Source organism: Cervus canadensis, chromosome 12 (assembly GCF_019320065.1).
Source record: "Cervus canadensis isolate Bull #8, Minnesota chromosome 12, ASM1932006v1, whole genome shotgun sequence".
In the NCBI taxonomy this organism is placed as follows: Eukaryota; Metazoa; Chordata; class Mammalia; order Artiodactyla; family Cervidae; genus Cervus; species Cervus canadensis.
Genome location: NC_057397.1, coordinates 71,904,633 through 71,931,059, shown reverse-complemented (window position 1 = coordinate 71,931,059; position 26,427 = coordinate 71,904,633). Strand labels below are relative to the sequence as shown.

At 39.8% G+C, this 26,427-nt stretch overlaps 1 protein-coding gene across 1 annotated transcript in view; it reads right to left on the bottom strand.

Moving 5' to 3' along the window:
* The window catches only part of CNGB3 (cyclic nucleotide gated channel subunit beta 3), a 174,606-nt gene that overhangs the window by 67,537 nt on the left and 80,642 nt on the right, over positions 1-26,427 (bottom strand). The window contains exons 4-10 of the mRNA XM_043483829.1: positions 21,957-22,102; positions 20,749-20,877; positions 19,672-19,880; positions 13,037-13,087; positions 7,698-7,784; positions 3,936-4,000; positions 3,079-3,201 (exon numbers count right to left, since the gene is read on the bottom strand). Coding sequence (XP_043339764.1) covers positions 3,079-3,201; positions 3,936-4,000; positions 7,698-7,784; positions 13,037-13,087; positions 19,672-19,880; positions 20,749-20,877; positions 21,957-22,102 — 810 coding nt within the window. The remainder of the gene's footprint in view (positions 1-3,078; positions 3,202-3,935; positions 4,001-7,697; positions 7,785-13,036; positions 13,088-19,671; positions 19,881-20,748; positions 20,878-21,956; positions 22,103-26,427) is intronic.

Genomic DNA, 26,427 nt, shown 5'->3' with positions numbered 1-26,427 from the left:
TGGATGGACTTGGAGGGTATTATACTAACTGAAATAGGTCAAAGACAAATATTGTATGATATCACTTATATGAGGAATCGAAAAAAATACAACAAATTAGTGAATATAACAAAAAAGCAGCAGACTCACAGATATAGAGAGCAAACTAGGGGTTACCAGTGGTGTGAAGGAGGGAAGGAGGGGAAATATGGGGACAGGGAATTGAGAGGTACAAATTACTATGTATAAAATAAGCTATAAGAATATATCATACAATGTGGGGCATATATCAATATTTTACAATAAATATAAATGGAACACAACCTTTAAAAATTATGACTCACTGTATTGTACATCTATAACTTACATAATATTGTATGCAACTATAACAATAAAAATTTTTGTAAAAGGATGAATAGCTTCTAACTCTTGGGTACAAGGTTCCATTTACATCTGCTGAGTCAAGCTTATTAGTGAGGTTCTCAAATCTTTTATCTTTACTGTCTTTGGTGCTTGATCGGTTAATAGTTGTGTGTTGATGTCTCAGAGTTTGATGGTATATTTGTCAGTTTCTCTTCCTTCTAGTAATTTTTGCTCTGCAAGTTTCTTTGACTCATCGTAACTATTTTGCATTAGGTGCATTACACATTTAGAACTGGGAAATACTGATGGTGAATCGAAACTATTACCATTATATGGTGGCTTAATTTTTCCCTGCAATAGTTTTTGTTTTGAAGTCTATTTTGACTGATATAATTTGGTAATCTCTTTCAGCTGGTGAATTTAGTCCATACTAACTTATTCTGCTTACTGATATATTTTAAATTGTTTTAGCATCTCACCATTTTTTTTTTCTTCTACTGATTAAGAAGTTATCCTCTCTATTTCTGTTCTTTAGTGATAATCTTACCACTCAACTACGGCTTCGGTACACACAATTTTTTTTTTAGACTTTGGAGATTCCTTTTACTTTCTAAACAATTTAGCAATCATTGGGAATTGTTGTAATATAGTTTATATAGAAATATGTCTCATAACACGTAATTACAATAACTAATACAACAAACATTTCAAGTAGGTTGTCTTCTTGTATTTTAGTGAGAGGGCACTTTGAATATCTGGTCTACAGTACAGCTGGAATTAGATGTCTAAAATATTAGCACACTTTAGCTTTAGCTTCTTGTGGGTTGAAGCCGAGGTTTCTTTCTTCTTATTATAATAATACAAATTTAATCACCCCTTCCTTTTTTCTTTCCTCTCCCTCTCTTTCATACACTCAGTATATGTTAGGTATTTAAAGAAGGTGAGAAGGAAGAGAGAAAGAGTGAAGAAACTTCATTCTTGTCTTCTCTAAGACCTAACATATACTGAATGTGTGTTATATACTTAATATTCTAAGCACTGGGAGCAAGACATATTCTCTAGAAATGCTGCAGAGAGGCATCTGGGTATGAAGAGAGAAATAGCTCTCTTTTTTCTAGATGGCAGAAATTTTTCTAATTTGAGTAAAACAGTAATCAGACTCATGCATCTGATGATATTGAATTATATACTTCTATACAATATTTAATATAGTTGGTATCTTACTCAGTTTTTTATACAGCTATAGTAAGCTGAATACATATATATTTTCTAAAGGAAATTACTTATAGATTTGGTTATAAACTTTCTTCTGTTGCTGTGTGTGTGTGTGTATATGTAGTTTCCCAATCAGTGGGCCCTAGGACTTTAAATTTCTAAAATTAGTTCTGGCTAAAAGTTCAAAAAATGTTGTTGCAATCCCTCATTCAGATCCTGCTCACTCTAGCTGGTGTGTAATTCCGTGAGGTATCCTTCCTCCCTCCTATAATTGCTTTCCTTCCCAAGGCTGCTGTGAGCTGCCCTTCAAAGTCATGCTGGGACCCGCTATTTTCCAATAAGGACATTGCCTTACAATATGCTCAAACTCATTTCACTGGAGCAGAAAGTCAGTGGCGTCTGCTTTATGCCAGGCCTTTATATCTACCAAAAATTTCACTATTAAATAACTGAGCTGCCATTATTGAGTCGTGATTCTACTGCACTAAAATTTTCAGATAATCTCTTTTAATCTTGGAGTACTTGCATGTCTAATTATCAAGTTTAGTTTATGATCCTTGTTTAAACTTTATCCTACATTTAGTTTATGATCTGTAAGCGTTTAATTGAGTTAGTGGTTATAGCTGACTCATAACCCATAAAACCCTTCGGTGGTAAACTAATTAGTCATTGCACATGCCCTCTAAATAATTAACATGGTTCATTACTAACATCAGCACTGGAGTTATTAAAAGTTACCTTACCACTCGGTTATCTACAGCGGAGGCTTTCCAACTTCTCTGATCTTGATCCAGAGTAATAAATGAATTTTACAGGTCAACTCAGGACACACACACACACACACACACATGTGTGTGCACACACGCACACACATGCACGCACACACACACATGCACACACATGTGTGTACACACGTGCACACATGTGCACACACGTGCATGCACACTTGTGCTCGCACGCGCACACACACGTGCACACACACACACACACACCCCTACTAGGAATGACAGACTGATATTTTCTATTCTGTCATCCTCTATACTACCCTCTTTCACTCAAAAACATACTGACTTACTAAAGAGTTTTTACTGTCCATTAATGGATTGTGATTTACAGTTTCAAAAACACTGGCTTATGAAAACTTCCACTGGAACAGAAAGTTAAGAAGAGTCAGTAAGAGTTTCCTTCAAAATGAAAACTTGCCCTGCACGCAGACGCAGAGGACAGACCTGCGAACACAGGAGGGAAGGAGAGGTCGGGGCGCATTGAGAGAGCGTCTGAAATAGAGACGGTACCGTGTGTGCAGTAGGTGTTAGTAGCTCCTGGGAGGAGGCTGCGTAACAAGGGCGCTCAGCCTGGTGCTCTGCGATGACCTGGGGCTGGGATGAGGCTGGATGGGGGGAGGTTCAAGGGGGAGCGGTTAGACGTATACTTATGGCTATTCAACCAGCAGAACCAACCCAATGTTGTAAAGCAATCATCCTCCGATCAAAAGTAAAAAAAAAAAATATTAAAACTCACTTGTTCCCCTCACCATCGTACACCCATCTGGTACTTCCAATTCCTTCATAGGTTGAAGCCCAGTAATACAAACAAGCATTAATGTGCAGCGTAAACAGCAAGTATCCAGTTGTTCGAATTACTCTGTCAACGAGAAGAAGTGCAAAGTGAGGCACGTGTTGTTTCTGGAATACAGCCTATTTTAACATTTTCTGTTTCTTAAAGTCTCTGCTGAATCTCCTTGCTTTAAATTTGTGAACTGTTAGCTCTCGTTAGTACAGTATAAAATGATGGTGCCATCACAGGTTTTCTGACTTCAGTGTCTTGACTGGGGCTGACAGAGTGGGGAAAAAAAGCTCTTCTCTTCTCACAGATGGCATGAGTCAGTTCCCGGAAAGACATGTCTCCAGGGTCACCTCTCCAGTCTGAGCTCATAACATACGCCATGCGGATTTCACTGCATATCTCCAAAAAGCTCGTGGGACTTCATGCTACAATTGACTGACTAGAGGTCTCTGGGCAAGTTAAGTTCAGAATAGCAAATGAATGAAAATTCAGATTGGAATGAATTGTCATGAGAGAGATGCAAAGTCAACTTGTAAAAGAACACATTTCTCTGTCCTTGTTCCGATGGAAGCAGGTAAAATGTCCTCTTTTTGGTCAGGTATTCTTCTAAATCTAATATAATTTTCATACTTTCATCTCACTCTGACATGTTCAGATCTGTTTTAGAACGCAACCCAATATTCTACATAGCCCCAAATCTGAGATTATTCATTACTCTCTTGCAGGGAGGCCATATTCTTCCCCAATTCTGTCTCAAATGTCAAAGCATTGCACTCTCTTCCAGCCCCAAAGTACATTAAGTGATACTTTACCTGTAGATGTATGCCTTGTTCATTATAGACTCTAGGTGATGGTTAAACTCAAAAAATGAAGTGTACTGTGTAGGAAACAAATAAAGAATCCAGAAGTGTGTTAGTCTTAAATACATCTCATATTTAAACAAAACAATATAAAATAGACTTTATTTGCTACTGAAAATAAGTATATAAAATAGACTTTATTTGCTACTGAAAATACTTATATTCATGTCTTAAACAAAAACTAATGTCTGTTTAATGGTATTTTCCTCTGGGCAGTGGATTTTAGCCAAGTGCCAAACTTAAAGAGCTTCTTGCTTTTTTTTCATTTCTATTCTCTAGTTATGTCTTATTTGTAATGCTTTTAGAAAATCAAGCTTAACAACATTTCTTTCTTTTTTTCCTTTTAAAGCATATAGTGGAATTTTATTTTACAATAATTAAAAATCACACCTCCCCTCAAAACATAAGTAAAATAGGAGAAGAATAACAAAATACATTGAAGTCACAAACAGGTGTTAAGTCCTGTTGCTCAACACTGGCGTTACATATAAGCAAGTTGCTTTAAATGTGTATTTATTTCACCAAAATTTAAAGTCCAGTAAATATTAGGATTGGTTATCTATTCTTGACATTGTTCAAAGGTACAGTGAGTTTAGATGCATCTCAGCAGTTGCTATTTGCCTCAAGGTTTTCTTCTGCTTACACCCACTTCTATCTCAGCAGATACTCCCTACATGCAGCCCCTACTTTCTCTTTTTAATTTATAGGCTGGAAAATGCAAGAGCATGAAATCCAGAGTTGAACACTGGTCTCCTCTCTTCCATTTATTAGCTGTGTGACCTTGGAAAAGTCACTTAATATTTCTGTATTTTAGTTTCCTCATCTGTAAAATGAGGACACCAGAGAACATGACTCTAATAGAGGTTGCATGTTTACATGAGTTCATGCATTTAATCATATAATATGCTTAGACTCACAGGACCTTACAGATTGGAAGGGCTATGAGAGATTATTAAGTTCAGAGAGTATTTGGCTCAAAATTTCATCCAATGCAGGTATGACTATAATAGAACATTTGGGAATTAGAAAGTAGGTGTAATAGCAATGACCACTAAACTAGGAATATGCACAAATGATTTGTTTTTCTAGAATTCCTGAGTAGGAAACATCCATTCAGCACTCAGATTAAGATAATTTCTATTTGTGGTAACTTGTTTATTGTGCTCTTGATAAAAGCTTGCACAAAGACACATTTTAAAATTTTGCTTAAGTGTTCACTGTAGAGAAAATTTATATTCTTAATTTGTTTTTTCACATATACTTTGAAGGTAGACAAATGATATTTTCTCTAGAGAACTGCACATTAAAACGACACACTTATGTGGAAATGACTGGACTGTGGGACTATGAAAAGAAGACTCATGTTGACTTTCAGGACTTCCAACATTTAAAAAATCTACTAAAGGTAGTGAGCATTTGGACACTATACAAAGGTAGGAGTGTGACGAGCTAGCATTTTATAAGATTTTATTATCACACCAAGCTCCCCAATTCACAGGAACCCAAGACTCTCTGCAAGTTGGTCATCTGAGTAGTAGGCTCCTGAAATGCCCATTCGACACTAGAAATTTTTTTTCCCATTTATTTTTATCAGTTGGAGCTAATTACTTTACAATATTGTAGTGGTTTTTGCCATACATTGACATGAATCAGCCATGGATTTACATGTGTTCCCCATCCCGATCCCCCCTCCCGCCTCCCTCCATCCCATCCCTCTGGGTCTTCCCAGTGCACCAGGCCCGAGCACTTGTCTCATGCATCCAACCTGGGCTGGTGATCTGTTTCACCCTTGATAGTATACTTGTTTCAATGTTGTTCTCTCAGAACATCCCACCCTCACCTTCTCCCACAGAGTCCAAAAGTCTGTTCTGTACATCTGTGTCTCTTTTTCTGTTTTGCATATAGGGTTATCGTTACCATTATTTTAAATTCCATATATATGCGTTAGTATACTGTATTGGTCTTTATCTTTCTGGCTTACTTCACTCTGTTCAACACTAGAAATTTGATGGCGGATGGCCAGCCCACCAAGCTGTGAGGAACCGTTAAATTCTACTCAATGTAGACCCACACCCCATGGTCAAAACAGAAGTTCCCAGAGCAGTCTTGAGTGTGTGAGAATATGGAGTTACGTCCCTTTTGATGTGGAAAAATCATTGACATGGAAAGAGAGCCTTTCAGCCTGAAGTTCACTTACTCGTCTGATGATAGTAAAGAATTTGGAGTCCAAAAATATGCGATAGACTCCAGGTACTGCCACTCAGCAGCTGCGTGTCTGGACAGACTTTTTTACCCTGCTTATTCTCACTTTCATCTCCAGAAAGAGCTTGTTTGAAGGAATAAATGAGACAATGAATGAAAGTTTGACAAAGTATGAAGCACCGAGAATGGATTCGGCAAACAGCAGTTGCTGCTCTGTCAGGAGCCACTTGAGTCTCCAGGTTATGCCATCTTATCTTCCCAAAGTGTCAGAGATGACCGCCCAGAACTGATAAAATCTGTGGTGTTCCTTTTAAGAAGGCTGTCTTTGGGAACGCAAGCTACTATTGCTATTATTAAAGATTTCTACGGAATTCCACATGCTGACTCTCCTCAGACTCAGACCTGATAAAGCTATGAGTTATAATATTTATATCTTAGAATCTTTATCCATAGGTAATTCTTTCATATAGTTCAAAACCAGTAGGAAATTTATACCTTCCAAGTCTCTTCTCCTATTCCTGCCCCTGTGCCTGCCTGCTAAGTCACTTCACTATTGTTCGAATCTTTGCAACCACATGGACTGTAGCCCGCCAGACTCCTCTGTCCATGGGATTCTCCAGGCAAGAAGAGTAGAATGGGTTTATGTGCCCTTTTCCAAGGGGATCTTCCTGACCCAGGGATCGAATCTGCGTCTCTTAAGTCTCCTGCATTGGCAGGTAGGTTCTTTACCGCTAGGAAAGGAAGCCCCATTCTTGCCCCTATGCATCCTGATTTCCCCTCCAGCCTCAGTTAACCATTTTTATTAGCTTTTTTTTATTTTGGTAGTCATCCACTGTTTACATAATACAGAAACATAGAATATATTCTCTTTCTGTTGCAAGACTTAACATTGTTCTAGAAACTGTTTTGTAACTAACTTTTTCCCCTTAACTTTGCTGTTTTATCTTAGAGGTCATTCTCTACCAGTTCACAGAAAACTCCCTCTATTTTTGCATTATAAAGTCTTCTACTGTATAGATGTACTGTGATTTAACTATTTCCCTCTCGATGGCCATTTGAGCTCTAAGTATATAAATACTTTTGTTATGCAAAAGTGTTTGCATTTTTCTATAATTATAGAATATTAGATGAGTAAGATAACTTAGCGGGCATCTCATCTGACACCCTCATTTTAAACCTAGTGTTCCAAGCATTCAGTGACTCTGTAATAAAAAAGTGACAAGTGGAAAAGAATAGATTGATAAAATATTCATTCATAATTATAGCTGTATTTGGAAACACAAAAGCATTCCTATTTTAAAAATACTTGTTATGAGATAGACTCAGAACAACCAAGAGCAACTTCTATCAGTAGAAATAACGATTTTTTTCCTTCATTCAGTTTTTAAAATTCATAGCATTGATGAGGGCAGAAAAATGGAGGACAGTGTTTTGGAAACAGTTGGGATATTTTAAATTACTTGAAGATTTCCATTATTATAAGAAGAAGACAATTAAATATAGTTATCTTACCTTTAGCATCCTATTTGTCCTAAATATTGGATTAAACCCAAAGAAGAGGTAGAAAACATCAAATGGCATTATTGATGCCATATCCAGCTGTTGGAAGAATATAGTCATAATTATGATGTAATTACATAAGTTTTTGGACATAAATTGACATATCAATGTATGTAAAAGTTAACTAGTCACTGTGAATTATTTGTTGTTTAATACAAAATTGCTTTCAGTTAGATATGCATGTTGTCACTGAAAGGTAAATCAACAGCATGAAAATAAGAGCACTATTTCATATCTTATGTCCAATGAATTTCATTTCCAACTTCATGCATCTGATCTTGCTAAGCTCAGGCATTGCATTTTCTGGAATTTTGTTGAGCTGTATCATGTATTTCAGAGATGGCATGGTTGCTACTGTTAGAATATATTTTAATAGTATTTTGAATTTGGGGTTTTTGGACTGAAGCTCAAGCTCATTCTTGATTTTATTTGAAACAATTGGACATTCATTGCAGTGATAGATTTTTATGTTTTAACCAGTTCTCCGGTGTTCAGGCTGGTTATATTGTTGGCGGTTCATCCACATGTTTAAGTTCTTTCTACCACTCTCTCCTTTGGATCATAGTCTTAACAACAAACAGCAGTGAGCTTATCTGTCAGAGACTGTCCAGGCTAACAGAGATGAGAGGAAAGAAATTGGTCCAATTTACAATTAATTATCAGTTCTGACGGGAGAAGGTATTGAAAGTACAATTATAGCTAAAAACATATTTTAAACATGTGATGTATTTAAATTATTCTGGCTTTATATTACTTTGGTAATTGTGAAATGACAGCATCACACTTGCATACTTTCCTGATTTCAATGATAACAATAAAAAATCTTAAGTAAGATAATGGTTCATTTTCATTCATCTTTGCTATCTTGAAAAATAGGGTACATTAAAGAAACATTTCATTTATTTAAGATAATTAAGAACAGTTAAGAATTTTCTGTAAGGCTATACATATGAAATGAAAAGTTGAAGCAATTAATTGTGTACTAGAATTTCAGAGCCTAGTGTTATTGAAAAGAAATGGAACTCTCAGTTTGAATCAACTGGATTGGTTACCATAAACAAATGATTTACTAGAAGTATTGGCTTAAAAATGCATAATATCATCAAACCCTATTGATTTTATACTATGATACTGGACCTCAGGACAAGTTGAGAGGTGTACAGAGAGTTACTATAATAATGTCTTATAAATGAGGAAGCAGGACCATAGAATTGCTGATTTGTCTAGGGCTATTTCAACACCCAGTTGCTGGAAGGCCCATTTGACTTTTCCATGCAGACAGTTAATCAGTTGTGTTTGATATTAATATATTTGCATGGGTTTATGTAGATAGAGATGATTTATTCTCACTGAATTGTAGAAAACTGAGTTAAGTAATGACCAACACTGTAATCTGTACAAGGAACTTTGCAAAGAACATTGGAGTTAAGATATTGTTTCTGTCCACAAGAAATTAACAGTCTAATGGTAGGATAAACAAGCACAAAAATAGGTATAATGCAATGCCATAAGACATGTATTATATGTCCACCTGCAATGCAGGAGATCCTGGTTCAATTCCTGGGTCAGGAAGATCTGCTGGAGAAGGGATAGGCTACCCACTCCAGTATTCTGGCCTGGAGAATTCCATTGACTCTATAGTCTGTGGGGTTGCAAAGAGTCGGACACGACTGAGCGACTTTCACTTCACACATGACGTGTGGGATGTGCTAAGGAAATTCAAAAGAAATGACCTCAATTAAATGTGAAAGTTTACATTTAGAAACCCAGATTAAATATATGAGTTAATTTGCATTTATTCAAATTCAAGAAAGTGATTAAGAGTTTGAAATAAGCTTTGTAGCACTTACAAAGAATATTAGTTCTCTTTGTAAAGTTCATCAAAGTAGTTTAGATCTTTTATGACTATGTCTAAGTATGTGGGAAATTTTTACAAAGAAAATTAGTTGGAGATGAAAACAGATTGAAAGAAATTGCAATCACCATAGACTGCCAATAGGGACAATCTGGCACCTAAACCTAGATCTGTATATTTTACAAAATTTGAGGCCACTATAGTGCCCTTGAAATGGGAAGTTGGAGTTCAGTCATACAGATTGGGTAACCTTGGATTACCCTCAACTCTCTGCCTATTTCTCAGAGTTAGGATAAACAATAAAAGATAATAAAGTACCTTGTAAATAATTACTTGAAGAGGCAGAGGAATCAGAGGTCATATTGCCAGCATTTGTTGGATCATGGAGAAAGCAAGGGAGTTTCAGAAAAACATCTACTTCTGCCTCACTGACTATGCTAAAGCTTTTGGCTATGTGGATCACAGCAAACTGGAAAATTCTTAAAGAGATCGAAGTACCAGACCACCTTACAGTCTGCTGAAAAATGTGTATATGGGTCAAGAAACAATGGTTTGAACTGGACTTGGAACAAATGACTAGTTCAAACCGGGAAAGGAGTACAACAAGGCTGTATATTGTCACCCTGCTTATTTAACTTACACGCAGTGTTTTTGTTTAGTTGCTAAGTCGTGACTGACTCTTTTGTGACCCCATGGACTATAGCCTGCTCCTCTGCCCACAGGATTTTCCAGGCAAGACTACTTGAGTGGGTTGTCATTTTCTTCTCCAGGGGATCTTCCTGACCCAGGGATTGAACCTGCATCTCCTGCATTACAGGTGGATTCTTTACTGCTGAGCCGCCAGGGAAGCCCATCATGTGAAATTCCAGGGTGGATGAATCACAAGTTAGAATCAAGTTTGCGGGAGAAATATCAACAACTTCAGATATGCAGATGATACAACTCTAATGGCAGAAAGTGTAGAGGAACAAAAGAGCATTTTGATGAGGATGAAAGAGTGAAAAAGCTGGCTTGAAACTCAGCATTGAAAAAAACAAAATGTGGTATCTGACCCCATCACTTCATGGTGAGTAGAAAGGGAAAGAATGGAAGTAGTGACAGATTTTATTTTCTTGGGCTCCAAAATCACTGCAGTGACAGCAGCCATGAAATTAAAAGACACTTGCTTCTTGGAAGGAAAGCTATGATGAATCTAGACAATGTATCAAAAAGCAGAGACATCACTTTGCCAAAGAAAGTCCATATAGTCAGAGCTATGGTTTTCCCAGTAGTCATGTACTGATGTGAAAGTTGGACCATGAAGGCTGAGCGCCAAAGAATTGATACTTTTGAACTGTGGTTGTGGAGAGGACTCTTGAGAGTCCCTTAGAATGCAAGGAGATCAAACAGTCCACCCTAAAGGAAAATCAACACTGAATTTTCTTTGAAATGACTGTTGCTTAAGCTGAAGCTCCAATATTTTGGCCACTTGATGCGAAGAGCCAACTCATTGGAAAAGACTCTGATGCTGGGAAAGATTGAAGGCAAAAGGAGAAGGTGGCAGCAGATAATGAGATGGTCAGATAGCATCACTCACTCAATGAACATGAATTTGAGCAAGTTCCTGGAGACAGTGAATAAGCCTGGTGTGCCACAGTCCGTGGGGCTGCAGAGTTGGACGTAACTTAGTGACTGAAGAGCAACAACAACATAATTATTGGTGAAAAAACTACATATGGGTGAAAAAATAATAGTATATAATTATTTGAAAAAAGGAAGGTGCCATGTTATCTATATAATTGCTTCTTTTTTTATTTGCTATATGCCATTTGAATAATTTCCAGAGATCTTATTTAAAAAATTTTTATTTTGTGTTGGAGTATACTTGATTAACAATGTTGTGTGAATTTCAGGTGTTCAGCAAAATGATTCAATTATACATATACATGTATGTTGTTGTTTAGTCACTAGGTCATGTCTGACTCTTTTGTGACCCCATGGATTGTAACCTGCCATCTTCCTTTGTCCATGAGATTTTCCAGATGAGAATACTGGAGTGGGTTGCCATTTCCTTCTCCGTGGGATTTTCTTACCCAGTGATCAAACCCGTGTCTCCTGCATTGGCTGGCAGATTCTTTACTGCTGAGTCACCAGGGAAACCCTGATGTATATGGATGTATACATGTAAATTGTATATTGAAAAGCAAAGACATTACTCTGCTGACAAAGGTTCGTATGGTCGAGACTACGGTCTTCCAAGTGGTCACATACAGTTGTGAGAGCTGGACTGTAAAGAAGGCAGAGCACCAAAGAACTGATGCCTTTGAACTGTGGTGCTGGAGAAGACATCTGAGAATCCCTTGGACTGCAAGGAGATCAAACCAGTCAATCTTAAGGGAAGTTAACCCTGAATATTCACTGGAAAGACTGATGCTGAAACTGAAGCTCCAGTTTTCTGGTCCCCTGATGCAAACAGCAGACTCATTGGAAAAGTCCCTGATGCTGGGAAAGATTGAGGGCAGAAGGAGAAGAGGGCATCAGAGGATGAGACGCTGGATGGCATGACTGATGCAATGGACATGAACTTGGGAAAACTTCAAGAGATGCAGCGTGGCATGCTGCAATCCATGGGATCACAAAGAGCTGGACATGACTGGGCAACTGACCAACAGCAACAATGTGTATGTATGTGTATGCATGTGTATGCATGTGTACGTATATGCATGTCTATGTATGTCTATGTGATGTGTATGCATGTGTATGTATGTCTATGTATATGTGTTAGTTGCTTAGTCGTGTCCGACTCTTTGGGACCCCATGGACTGTAGCCTCTGTCTATGGAATTTTCCGGGCAAGAATACTGGAGTGGTTACCATTTCCTTCCTTCCTTCAGGGGATCTTCCTGACCCAGGGATCGAACCCAAGTCTCCTGCACTGCAGGCAGATTCTTCACCGTCTGAGCCACGAGGGAAGCCTATGTATATGTATACTCTTTTTCAAATTCTTTTCCCCATTTAAGTTATTGCAGAATATTGAGCATAGTTCCCTGTGTTATTTCATACCGTATTTTATGTTATATGAACAAGAATGAAATAGGACTAGAAACAATTTATTGACTTCTACATCATCTTGCTACATGAATTGGAGGCTAAAATTCTGTATGGACAAGACAAAATACACTCCATATTCCTTTATTGATATTTAATAGAATTTAAATATGGCCACTCTGTTTTGTTTTGCTTAATAAAGACCCATATTTTGAATTATATACTTGCACATACATGGAAGTATATTATGTAATTATTGAGAAGAAGAAACTCAGCCTAATACAACTTCATCTGTATAAACTTTGTTAAACAGGCTGCAGTTTTGAAAGGAAGAAGTTTTTTTTGGTAGAAATTTGTGGATGGACTTAAACTCAAAACGATATTGGATTTTGGAGTTGTAAGTCACCTACCTGAAATTTTTTAGAATTCCTGTAGTGTCTCTTTAGTTCATTTGAATCCACCTGAAATATATTATAATTATAATTTATATTAATTTTATCCAGTTTCATCAAATACATTCTTACTTAAAAATACTTATAGCTATTTCTTTCCATTAGGTCCTTCCAATTTTAGTCTATAAATATGCTTCCTCTTCACATATCTTAAGCCAATAAACCTTCCTTGGCTTTGTTTTCTTTTTGTATTGTTTCTAATTATTTGTCATGCTCAAGCTTCTTAGAGAGTTGCTTATCTTGTTTTTTTCTACACCCTTCCCTCATATTTATTCCTCAACACATGGTAATTTGATGGCGATTTGACTTTTGCTTACTTCTTCAATTCCACCAAGGCTACAGTTTTGAAAGCGACCAATGATCTCCTAATGAGCACACCCAGGCAGTCCTTTGTAATATTATCATTCTTTCATGGTGGGGCTTCCCTGATAGATCAGCTAGTAAAGAACCTGTCTGCAATGCAGGAGACCCAGGTTCGATTCCTGGGTTGGGAAGATCCCCTGGAGAACGGGAAGGCTACCCACTCCAGTATTCTGGCCTGGAGAACTCTACAGACACAGTCCATGGTGTCACTAAGAGTCAGACACGACTGAGCAACTTTCACTTTCACTTTTCTTTTATGGCACTCACTGTGTTTTGAAATCACACACACCTTTCTTTCCCATTTATTTAAAATCAGTCTACTCTGTGAATGATAATCTATTTCTGGACAGGGTTGATTTTGTTTAGCAACTGTGTATAACTAGTGACTATAAATATTAAAAGCTCAATAAATATTTGAGTGGATGAACAGGTAAAGGAACAAAGAGATGAATAAAACTTTTGAAGCAGTTGACTTTTTGGGGACAATTTTATCTATGAAACTTTCTTTTTCCCAAGAATCTGTAATGCCATTCTTAATTTACTTTACTTCTTCAGTTTCAACTTCTCAGTGTTCTGCTTGCATTCTTTGACTAACCATTTAAAAATCAATATTTCCCAGGATTCAACCTTCTTCTCTTTTCTCTTCATATTTACTATCTGTCCTGGGGCATTTCATCCACTTGCAGAGTTTCAAAGGTCACTAGGTATGTTGATGCTACCAAATCTCTACCTCCACTTAATATCACTTTCTGGAGCCGTTAGCCTGTCCAACAACTGCCTCCTCACTTATCAGTTTTGCAACAAACATGAATGCAGCATCATCTCCATTTTCCCTGAAGCCCAACCACACTCCTTCTTCTGCTGAGTATCCTACGCACGTTTTCCTCTCCGCTAGTCAATGAGCCCCCACCATACACTCTCGCTCAGCCCTCAACCAACCAGCAACCAAGTTCTACTGGGTCTCCTTCCTAAAATTTTCTCATGCCCAGGGATCACACCCACATCTCTCAGGTCTCCTGCAACGGCAGGTGGGTTCTTCACCACTCATGCCGCCTGGGAAGCCCTGTTCTCACGCCTCTTTTCTCCTCTGGCTCTGGTTTCCTTGCCTTGAGTCATGCTCTCTTTGATCAATTCTACAATGGCAGTGAGATGATCTCTTTGGATCACTAACAATTCTATTTATTCATGACTTCACATGACCTAAAGAAAAAACAATCTGCTCCCTTTCATGTACACAAAGCTCTGCTTTCTCTGTCCACTCGCCTCCTGCGGCATGTCATACTTACTCTTTAGCAGCGCGTCACAAAGTTTCTTACCTTGATGCCTTGACTCATGCTGTTCCCAGAGCTTGGGACATATTTTTTCCTCTTTTAGGGGAACAAAGGTGTACAGATAATTTCAATTTATTCATGAAAATTTGGACCAAGTGGTCCCTCCATTGGATGGTTTTCTCTGTATCAAATAGCACCCAGGGCTCACCTCTGTCATGACTCACATCACAAAATGCCACCATTTTTCTTTTTTCTATTTATCCTTCATCCTCTGAGCTACTTAAAAAGATAGGGACCATATTTTGTCCTCTATTTCTCAGTTCCTAACACAATGTCTAACACATAATGGGTGCTCAATAAATGTGTGGTAAGAGGTAGAGGAATAGAAAGACATTCATTAATATTCAGACCTAAAGGAATTAATGCTAATATTGGACTGATGGGTTCCCAGGTGGTCTTAGTGGTAAAGAATCTGCCTGTCACTGCAAGAGACACAAGAGACCCAAGAGACCTGGGTTCCATCCCTGGGTTGAGAAGATCCCCTGGAGAAGGACATGGCAACCCACTCCAGTATTCTTACCCGGGAAATCCCACAGACAGAGGAACCTGGCGGGCTACAGTCCATGGGTTGCAAAGAGTCGGACACAACTGAGTGACTACTATTGCTATTACTACTATTGAGTTTATATTTTTCGATTTTAGCTATAGGTAGGAAGAAACTGTGTACTATTAATTATTCAACCAAAATATTATAACTTGGACACATCAAAGCAGCATCCTCTAACATCCAGGTTGTCCACGTTTAGAAGTTTTAAGCTGCTGTTGAGCAGTGCTGAAAATTGGTTAGCTAACTTTCCAATTCCTGTCCCACCACCTCATTTTTTAAAGCGATAATTTCTATTCACGTGCACGTATCAAATTTTACAGAAGTGTACTAGAAAATATATGACAAACTTATTTAACAATTGTTTTCTCTGAAACAAAATGGCATCCTGAGCCACAGGTAGACATAGATATGTATATATAAGTTTATGCTGAATCATGTACCAAGCTTGAGTAAGATGAGTCAGTTGCTTCAAAGCTTACATGGAACAAGCAGCCATTTCAAGTGCTAAGAAGTTAAGTTGAAGTGTGACCATATCCTTCAACTCTGGAAGACTTTTCTTAGCATATTCATACCTTTGCTTTCAGGGTTGTCTCTGATCCTGTGATGCAATAAATGGAAGTGTGCTAAAACTTGCTAGATTATATGAAAATGCTGTCTGGGGTTTCTAAAACCTCTCTTCTGGGCACACTAAATATATCTGGTGTCGTTAGCCCTCTGAAGATCAGTATGCTGAGGACAATCAAGCACTTATTTTTAAAATGTGAAAAGTGAAAGTGCTAGTCACTTAGTTGAGTCCGACTCTCTGCGACCCCATGGACTGTAACCCACCCGGCTCCTCTGTCCATGGGGTTCTCCAGGCAAGAATACTGGAGTGGGTAGCCATTCCCTTTATTGTTTCCCTCTTCTTTTAAAAAATTCATAGACACTCCATAATTTCACACAGAACAGATATAAATGTTTCAAAAATAATACTATCATATACAATAATTCTTTTTATGAATTTTTTGAGTCATGTCTGACTCTTTGTGACCCCATAATCTGTAGCCTGCCAGGCTCCTCTGTCCATGGATTCTTCAGGCAGGAACACGGGAGTGGGTTGCCATGCCCTCCTCCAGGGGATCTTACTGATCCAGGAATCAAACCCAGTTCTCCTGTGTTGTAGATGGATTCTTCACCATCTAAGCTATCAGGGAAGCCCATAAAATAACTACAATGTAGATTAAACAGTTACTTAAGGGAAAAAAAAGATCCTTGAGCCAAGACTCCATTCACTCACTCTTTCTTTTTTTTTTTTTTTTTTTTAATTTTTTTATTAGTTGGAGGCTAATTACTTCACAACATTTCAGTGGGTTTTGTCATACATTGATATGAATCAGCCATAGATCTACACTTATTCCCATCCCGATCCCCCCTCCCACCTCCCTCTCCACCCGATTCCTCTGGGTCTTCCCAGTGCACCAGGCCCGAGCACTTGTCTCATGCATCCCACCTGGGCTGGTGATCTGTTTCACCATAGATAGTATACATGCTGTTCTTTCAAAACATCCCACCCTCACCTTCTCCCACAGAGTTCAAAAGTCTGTTCTGTATTTCTGTGTCTCTTTTTCTGTTTTGCATATAGGGTTATCGTTACCATCTTTCTAAATTCCATATATATGTGTTAGTATGCTGTAATGTTCTTTATCTTTCTGGCTTACTTCACTCTGTATAAGGGGCTCCAGTTTCATCCATCTCATTAGGACTGGTTCAAATGAATTCTTTTTGACGGCTGTCACTCACTCTTTCAAATATATCTTGAATATACCCTCTGATATCCTAAGGTAAATGAATTGAATACTGTCCCTACTCTCAGGAAACTTATCAGGTAAGAAAGGAGACCACATATACAAATAGGAGATGAAAGGAAGTTAATGTGTAAACATCCATTCATTTGATTCAGTCAGCACTTTACTGCAATCTTCTAGAAGCCAGACCCTGGGCTAGGTGTTCATGTTGTCTTATTTAATCTTCACAATAAGTTTATGAGGTGGATGTAATAGTTCTATTTTATGGATGACAAAGATAGTACACAATGAAGGGATGAATTTATTTTCTTCAAGTATTACTGTAAGTTAATTTCAGAGGTGAAACTTGATCCTAGTCTATTACTATTTATTTCTACTAAATCATAGTGAGCTTGATGGTTATATACCAATTAAATAACAGAAATATGAGTAAAATCTGCAGAGCGAAGAGAAGAGAGTGGTTACTTTTCTTCAGATCAGTTTATAAATAGCAACTACATCACCAAAGGCAGTTGACAAAGGGCAGGCCTGATAGACGTGGTCACTAGGAGGGCTTCCTTGGTGACTCAGAAGTAAAGAATCCGTCTGCAACGCAGGAGACCTGGGTTCGATCCCTGGGTTGGGAAGATGCCCTGGAGAAGGGAATGGCTATTCTTGCCTGGAGAGTTCCACGGACAGAGGAACCTGGTGGGCTATGGTCCATGTGTCGCAAAGAGTCAGGCATAACTGAGCGGCTAACCTTTCACCTCTTTCACAGAAGGTGATGAGGGTTTCCATGGATCCCCGTGACTGGCAGGCTCAGCAAAGTGTTGTGAGTGCAAATCTCATATCTAAATAACCTTCATGGTCATTCCCAGCTCTACTCCTGCTGTCTATAAAGGACATTTTAAATGAGGTTTTTTTTGGTCCTTGAATCAAAATTCTGCTCTCTATGCAGCATCATTTTCAGAAGAAAGATATTGCATATAAATACTGTGGAAAACTTGTAAACACTCACCAATTCCCTCTGTTGTGGCCTCCGGAACTCAATCTGATATCTATTTTCCCTGAAGCCTTTGGGGAATTAATATTTCTGTACTCTGCCCTGGAGTATCTGGTAACTGTAGGTATTTAATAAATGTTTGTTGAATGAATAATTTGGTGGTGTAAAACAAAGGTCACACAGATAGCTCAACTGCAGTGAGACTTTCAGGTTGGGTACTCAACTTGGATTGTCCTCTTAGCAACATGTAATCACGTTTCAAAGTCTAAAGCTACCTACTCTGAATTAGAGAAACCATTAAATTTCATTTGAACACACAAAGCGATTAGTTCCTGCTCTATATTAGTGTCTTGTGATAATGAGTTTTAAATGGAGCCCATTGAGTGTATTTTTATTGGTTATTTTTCTTGGTTTTAACACTCCATTATGTGCAAAGATGTCTTCGAAAATTGAAAATAAAGTTTCCCTTTGCTGATTTTGTCATTTTCCATTTGTCAAACATTGATTTTTCTCCCCCTCTTGCACATCTAATGGAGGTGGAAATTAGTGCTCACTTTCTCGGGGGGTGGGGGTGGGGGGGCGTGTTTCCTTCTGATTTGTGTGCGGTCATCATCGTTCATCAACCTGCCAGTGCGCTCAGAGGACTGCCGAGTTAACTGATGCGCTGAAGTCCGCACAAGGCATGTTTTGAATAGATTTTTGCTATAACTTTAGCTCTGACCTTTAGAATTTCTTCCTAGGAGAGATTTCAATTGCAGAAGGCATTCTCCATCAAATGGTATTTTTAAAGAAAAAAAAAAAAAAAGCAAAACTACTCCTTTCAGCTTTTTGATAACTTAAAGTCATCTAAGGATTCAAAAGAAAATATTCAGGAGGTTAAGGAACCTACCACTTTTTTCTTCAAAACCGTGTACAAGCCCAAGGTGCCACGCACTTGGTTGCTCTGCTCACCCGAGGGTGATCCCGGAGGGTCTGTTTTCTGCAGCCCTCGCCAGGACTGTGGCGAAGATACCCCAGGGCACGTGGGTTGGAAAAGCAGCATCCTTTTAGTGAATTGGGAGGGGCCTGGGGGGCAGGGGAGTATAGGAGATGTGGGCGTGTACTTGTGAAAACTTGTTCTTCTCTTTCTGTCTTAGATTGATTGGCTTGACTGTGAAATTCACGCAACAATGAGAATAAATCCAGGAGAAGATGAGGGTGAGAATGCTCTTTCCGAGGTGGATCGACCAGGGCGCTTGACGCTGAGGAATGAGGTGTGATGGATCTGGAAAGTGAGGTGCGGGGAGACAGGCGGCAGACACAGTTGCGGGCACCCTCCGGGCGTCAGTTCATCTAGTCTCCCCATCGACAATAGGAAGGCACTACTGTTGTTATTTTTAAAATGAGTAACCCAGAGCCCGACACGGGGGAGGGCGCAGCGGCTGTTTTGTTACCGCTGTTACTATACTGATGGTTCCAGTGGTTCAAGACCCAGGCGTGCAGTCCCTCAGACGTTAAATTAACAACAAGCAAACGTTAACTGGTTTTTTTAGTTCAGTCTTTGATATTCCTTTGTCAGTTTCTGCTTCTCCCGAGCCCCTACTTACTATTATATCTCCTCCTCTCATAAACTGGAGCCTGGGCTGGATTAATAGCAGATCGAAAAGGTAGATGGTATCGCACACGATGTCGGTAATGAGCCAGTAGCCCGCGTTGTGTGGTGTCTGGTACGGGAAGACCACTCGCAGGGGTATAAACCAGCAGTTCCAGTTAAAGGCGATGGTGACAAGCGAGAGCCACAGGAGATAGCCTCGATCTGGAAGAAAAGTGACAGGAGCAATCCACCTGGCATTAAAATCATTCTGTGCCTAGTTTGGTAAAGTTGGGGCACTCCCCGCTGGAGAGAAGAAATTTCTGTACGAGGCTCTATTTACAACAATCACGAGGTTCTGCCCCTAGAGCCGAGGCCCCGGGCTTTAGGAGGGATGTTAGATGATCTTAGCAGCGTTCCTAACTTTGGAGGGCATCCTTCCTGTTTCCTAGAGAAGTGCGTCGCTCTGCCGGAGTAACCGCACGATTAGCACCAGGGCAGGGGAACCCGAGGAAAAGTCGCAGGCCTCGCTGTGTCTGCAACTGCAGCCGGCGGCCTTCAGCGGGTCCGCAGTGGAGCTGCAGGGTCACCCAGGGCTTGTGAACCAAGGGCCGCATCTTGCTCACCCGGGGGTGACTGAGGTGGAGAACGGGGTGAGTCAGCGGCGAGGGCAGTCCACGACTGCACCCAGGGCTTTCCTCGGTTCGGGGAGGCTGGGGACGGGATTTGTTCAATTAATTCATTGTGAACAATGTGAAGTCAAGGAAGATGACATACTTTATAAGGGTTATTCTTTTTTTTTCTTTTGGTGGGGAGAGTGTTCAATGAACATGTTGCTGAATGCTTCTTTTCAAAGATAATTAAGGACTGGGCGGGCTTTGGAGTGTTTAAAAACAGACAGGAATATTTTTATATCCTATTTTCACCAGAAAGGGGCAAATGATCCATTGCAGACAATACAGTTTAAATACTGATTTCTAGACAGGCTCAGAATACTGGCTAGAGAACATGGAAGCCATCTGTGACCTTGGGTTTCAGGGGTTCTTGGGAATAGCCAGCCCTCCCACTGAGACAGTCCACTACTTGACGGTACCTGTGTAGGAATCTATGCTTTTTGGAAGTCTGAGCCGCTTTAGGTGCTGGGTCAGGGGCACCTTCTGGGAATGCTCTTCTTTAAGCTTAGCACTGCTTTCTTGTGTTGATGATACAACTGTGGGCTTTGCTTTATAGGAGAAAAAAAGATGAAAAGATTTTTAAGAGGTTAAGTTAGCTTAGGGAGGAAAAAGTTTAGATTGTTTGGCATGAAAACATTTTGTAATCTTCCTTCATGCCGGCAGATGAGGCGTTTTATGACATTTACAATATTGTCGTTTGTGAAAATACCTAAGTAACGAAAACACTGAAATTTAGAAAGAAATAGCTGAAGTGACTTAGCAGCAGCAGCAGGTTTAAAGTTTAACTTAAATGTCCTCAAGGTGTTGCAAATAGGATATTTTAAATACAAGCCTCATTCCCACGTATTTTGGAGCATAAGTAGTTAGTGCTTTGAATTCACATTGAACAGAAACTTTACAAATATACACCATTCCACAGGTTTTAGCTTAGTGCTTCTTTAGCTTTATTCATGTCTTTATAGTTATGGGTAAGTAAAGCTCAAAACATTCTTTTCAGCATATCTTTATAAAGCTATAATGACTATATTTTAGCCCCTTCTCTTTAAAAAGAAACTATTATATCCCTGCCAGGGCGTTGTCTCCCAGCTGGCTTGCTTAAAGTGCTGGAGTATTAGGAAATGGCAACCCTCTCCAGTGTTTTTGCCTGGAAATCCCATGGACAGAGGAGCCTGGTGGGCTAGGGTCCAGAGGGTCTCAAAGAGTTGGGCAGGACTGAGTGACTCAGCATAGCACAACACGTCAGCAGCTTGCCCCGGCAGCAACCTCAGCCGACGAAGGACAGGAGCTCGTGGGCTGATCTCCCAGCTCCCTCTTCCATCAGGATGATTCTTTTTTTTTTTTTTTTCATCAGGATGATTCTTATGTGTCGTCCACACAGCTTTTCAGCTGAATCAAGCCCCAGCGGCCCTCCGCAGTAACCCTGCCGTTAGCACACTTTATTGTCTTAACTCCCTTCTCTTCTCCTGCTGTCTTACCTCCAGCACCACCCTCAATATAAAATATTCCTAGTTAAGTCATTGTCTTGGGGAAACTGCTTTTGGGGAAGCCCAAGCGAAACCATTTGCAAAATACTGATACATACCCACTCATAACCTTTGTCCCAGAACTTTGAGGTAACTGCACTCACCAGTTTGGGGACTGCTTTCAGGTGAGGACATATCGCCTTCCACTAGTTTTCTTTTGTAGAAATCTGTTCTTTGACGCAGTCTTCTTACCAGGTTGTGTAGCTGGGCATCCGCGTAGTCATTAATAACAGGGGCCACAGGTGGTTTGCTTTTTGGATGAAATGGAAAAAAAAAAAGGTGACAGAGTCAGATCCATAAAGAGATACAGACGGGGAGGGATTAAGGTTCTTCCTCGTTCCTATACACCCAAGAAAATGTATTAACCGCTCCTTTCTACAATTGAATAGAACAGCTCAGGAATAAAATTTGATGGATATAGTGCTTGTGCAATACAGACTTCCCACTGAAAAACTAGAATCCAAAAATAGAAAATGACTATTCTGTGATACAGTCCATGGGGTCACAGAGTCAGACACGACTGAGCGACTGAACTGAACTGATTCTGTGATTCTGTCATTAGATTGTATCATGAGGAGAAAAAAAGGTATAGCTGACATGGTAGGCAGAGTTCTGAGATGTCTCCTTGGTTTGCATGTCCTATGTAATCCCAGGGACAGTGAATATGGTGGAGTTTACTTCTGTAATTGGTTGCGTTATGTGGCTCAGTTGACTTTAAGATAAGGAAATTACATAGATGTGTCTGATGTAATCAAATGAGTCTTTAAAAGCAGACAATTTCTCCAACTGGTGACAGAGCAGAAAGTCAGAGATTTGAAGCACAAGGGGAATTTCATTTGAGGGAAATTCTCCATTTTTGGCTTTGAAGGAGAAAGGAGTCCCCTGATAAGAACTGCATGAAGCCTCCAGGAGCTGAGAGTGATCCCTGGCTAGTAGACAACAAGGAAGCAAGGACTTCAGTCCTACAACTGTAAGAAACTGCATTCTGCCAATAATTGAATAAGCTTAGAAGGGGATTCTTCTTTGGTGCCTCCAGATAAGAGCCCAGCCAGGCCTGGCTGGTACCTTAATTTCAACTGTGTGACGCCTAAAGCAGAGAACCCAGCCAAGCCCACACAAACTTCTGAGCTGTGGAAATGTGAGCTAGTAACCGGTTGCTGTTTTAAGTCTCTAGAATTGCCATAATGTGTGAAGCTATAGTAGAAAACTAATACATCTAGTATGCTTTAATAAACTTCCCTTCTAAGAAAACATACAAAATAAAGCATATAGTAAGTCTCCTGCATAAAGACGAGTGCCAAGAGTGGGTTCGTAAGTCCAATTTGTTCATAAGTCCTACAAAGTTAGCCTGGGTACAACTAACACAATTGGCTATATACTACTGTATTGTAATAGGTTTGTAATACTTTTCACATAAATAATATGTAAAATACAAACACAAAATAAAGAAAACATTTTTAATCTTACAGTGCAGTACCTTGAAGGGTACAGTGGTACAGTGCAACATCTGGCGTCCAGGGGCTGGCATTGAGTGAACAGGCCAGAAGAGATGCTGACTGGAGGAGGGGTGGGGTGGGGGATGGTCAGCAGTGGGAGGCAGGGCGAGCGGCAGTGTCCCTCACATACCACACTGGTGGCAGAGCTTCTGACTCCTTGCTGGATTCAATTCTGCCTTCCCTGGGAGAAATACCAATAACCTCAGATATGCAGATGACACCTCCCTTACGGCGGGAAGCGAAGAAGAACTAAAGAGCCTCTTGATGAAAGTGAAAGAGGAGAGTGAAAAAGTTGGCTTAAAGCTCAACATTCAGAAAACTAAAATTGTGGCATCCGGTCCCATCGCTTCATGGCAAATAGATGGGGAAACAGTGGAAACAGTGACAGACTGTTTCCTTTTGTTCTTGTTTCTTTTTGGTCTTCCTCTGAGCCTCCAATGCCATCAGGCCTTCATTAGCAAGTCTCTTGTGTTTGCACAGCAAGGAGTCCAGTGAAGTCGTCCTCTTGCAGACCTAGCTCCAGCTTTTCAGTGAAGGTCATTAAGTTGCTGAAGACCTCTTTGGACTCCTTATCCACGAAAATTGTGAACAAACTGCAGACAAAGGTTCTCCCAAATACCGTTCTTGGTGACAGCTGTAACCTCGTGCCAAGCATAACCAGGGTTTTCATGGTCTTGTAGATGAGAATCCTGGAGTGGGTTGCCATGCCCTTCTCCAGGGAATCTTCCCAGCCTGGGGATCAAACCCAGGTCTCCTGCACTGCATGTGCATTCTTTACTGTCTGAGCCACCAGACAGGTGTTACAGTCCTCCCAATGTGGTCACAGGGTTGTTCCTGGTTCATTCCTGTCTTCACTGCCTGACAAAGTGTAATGTAAATAATGTTTCTTGAAAGTCACTATAGTTCCCTGGTCCATAGGTTGGATGAATGACCTATGCAGTACTTTGATCCTAGGATGAAAGTTTTCCATGAATTGGGCGGGGGGGGAGCGGGTGGTAGTGGTGGTGGTGACCCAAGCATTGTCAAGCAGCAAAAGAATGTTGAATGGGATGTCCTTCTCCAAGCAATATTTCTCTACCTCCAGGATAAAGTGGTGGAAAAAACCAGTTCTGGAAAATTGCCTATGTAACTTAGGCTTTGGGGTTATAGTACTCTTCCCCACAATGGGAAGAAAGTCCATGGGCTATGTTTATAAGGGCTCTTGGATTCTCAGAATGACTAAGAGAGACCTCAGCTTCATGTCACCAGAAGCATTGCCACCAAACAAGAGTTAGCCTATCTTTTGCTGCTTCATAGCTCAGTATCACTTTTCCTCCTTACTGATGCAACTTTAGTCTGCATCCTCTTTAGTACAGTCCTGTCTCATCCACATTAAAATCCTGCTGGGATAAATACGTGACTTCATCAATAATTTCTCAAAAAAGCATTTCAGGGAATTTCTAGACAGCTACCATATCTGCATTTGTTGCCTTGCCACTGACTTTTACACTGTAAAGGTTGGCTCTAGCCTTGGACTGATGAAATCGGCCATGGCTGGCGTTAAAAGGCGTGCCGTCTGACTCTTCACCATGTGTCTTCTTTAAGTCTTCATAAAGGCTCTCAGCTCTCTCTTGAGGCAGCATTAAGCTGAGTGGGACTCGATGCTGATGCAGATCCTGCATTGACACAGAGAAGTTTCTGCACCTCGTCCATCACTCTTCCTTGCTGCTTCGATTTTATTGTTGACGTCATCGGCACAGCAGACTTCACAAGCTCCATGAGTTCATCCTTCTTCTTTAGAACCATGTTGATGGTTGAACAATTCATGTTGTAAGAATAAGTGATGTCTACCATCTTTCTGCCTCACTCTACTCTCTCAATTATTTTCTTTTTGTTTCCATTGTTATTGCTTGGCACTTCTTAGCAGTACCAGCTATATCACAGCTGCTTTTGCAGTTGCTTCTGGACATCTTGGGCTTGAAATAAAGATACTCTACTACTGTACTCTATACAGCACTGTACAACAAATTGCACAAAAGTACAACCACTTGTGGAGTTTGCACACATGTGCCAATGTATGTCAGACACGTGAGCTAACTTACACTACTGGACATGTGAACACATGATTGCATCTTTGAAAGTGTGCAGCTTGAAGGCTTGTATGGAGTGGACTTACTTTATAAACTAGTATATTTTATAATGGTCTATGTTTCCTCATAGTTTATCCTCAAAGCTCTAACTCACTCTCGACTCTTCTTCTGAGTCTAACACTGGGTCTACATAGACCCACGTAAGTTCCATCCATTCTCACCTTCTCACATCCATGTCTGCCTTTTCCATCTCCCTTCCAAATGGGAACCCATGGGGTTCACAGTGGAACTGGGTAGCCTGTGCATTCTATTTAAAAAGGACTCTAGTATGAGCCCCTCTCCATTTTCCACCAGGTCCACAAATATATCATACCTAACTGTTTACAAATTCCTTGACCATTGGTGTCTTTCTTTCTCCACTTACAATTATCATAGTATAATTTGCACCTCTTTCAAATGTCTAAAGTCCTGCTTAAGCATCAAGATTCTTCAGGTGTGTTTGTGTCCCATTAAGACCTTTATAAACCATTCAAGGATGGAGCAGATGGAGCAGCAGTGGAAGAAAACCTGATACATCATATGCAATACAGAAATAGGAGGGCATTCAGTCCACAAAACCAAGAAAGCATTTTTATTTTCTGATGAAAACTTGCTGTCCTTTATATCATGTCATAAATTTCTGCTTAAAATCTTAGTATGCCTAGAAGCTTGTTCATTTGTCAAACAGTTATTGAGTTTCTACTTTTTGTGCTGGAAACAGAAAGATATGTTGAACAGAGAGTAGCCCTTTGGATGATCACAGTTTAATGGGGGAAGCAAGGATGTAAATAAGTAGCTATGATGAGCAATAAAAATACATACAGAATGCTATGCTCACACTGAACTTGGCCTGGGGATCAGAGTGGCCCCACAGAGAGAGCACCACAAGTCTGGAAGGGCTGGAATGTCTTTGACAGAAAAGTGAAACGAGGCCCCTCCTGGCCTTGAGAACAACACGCTCGAAAATGTGA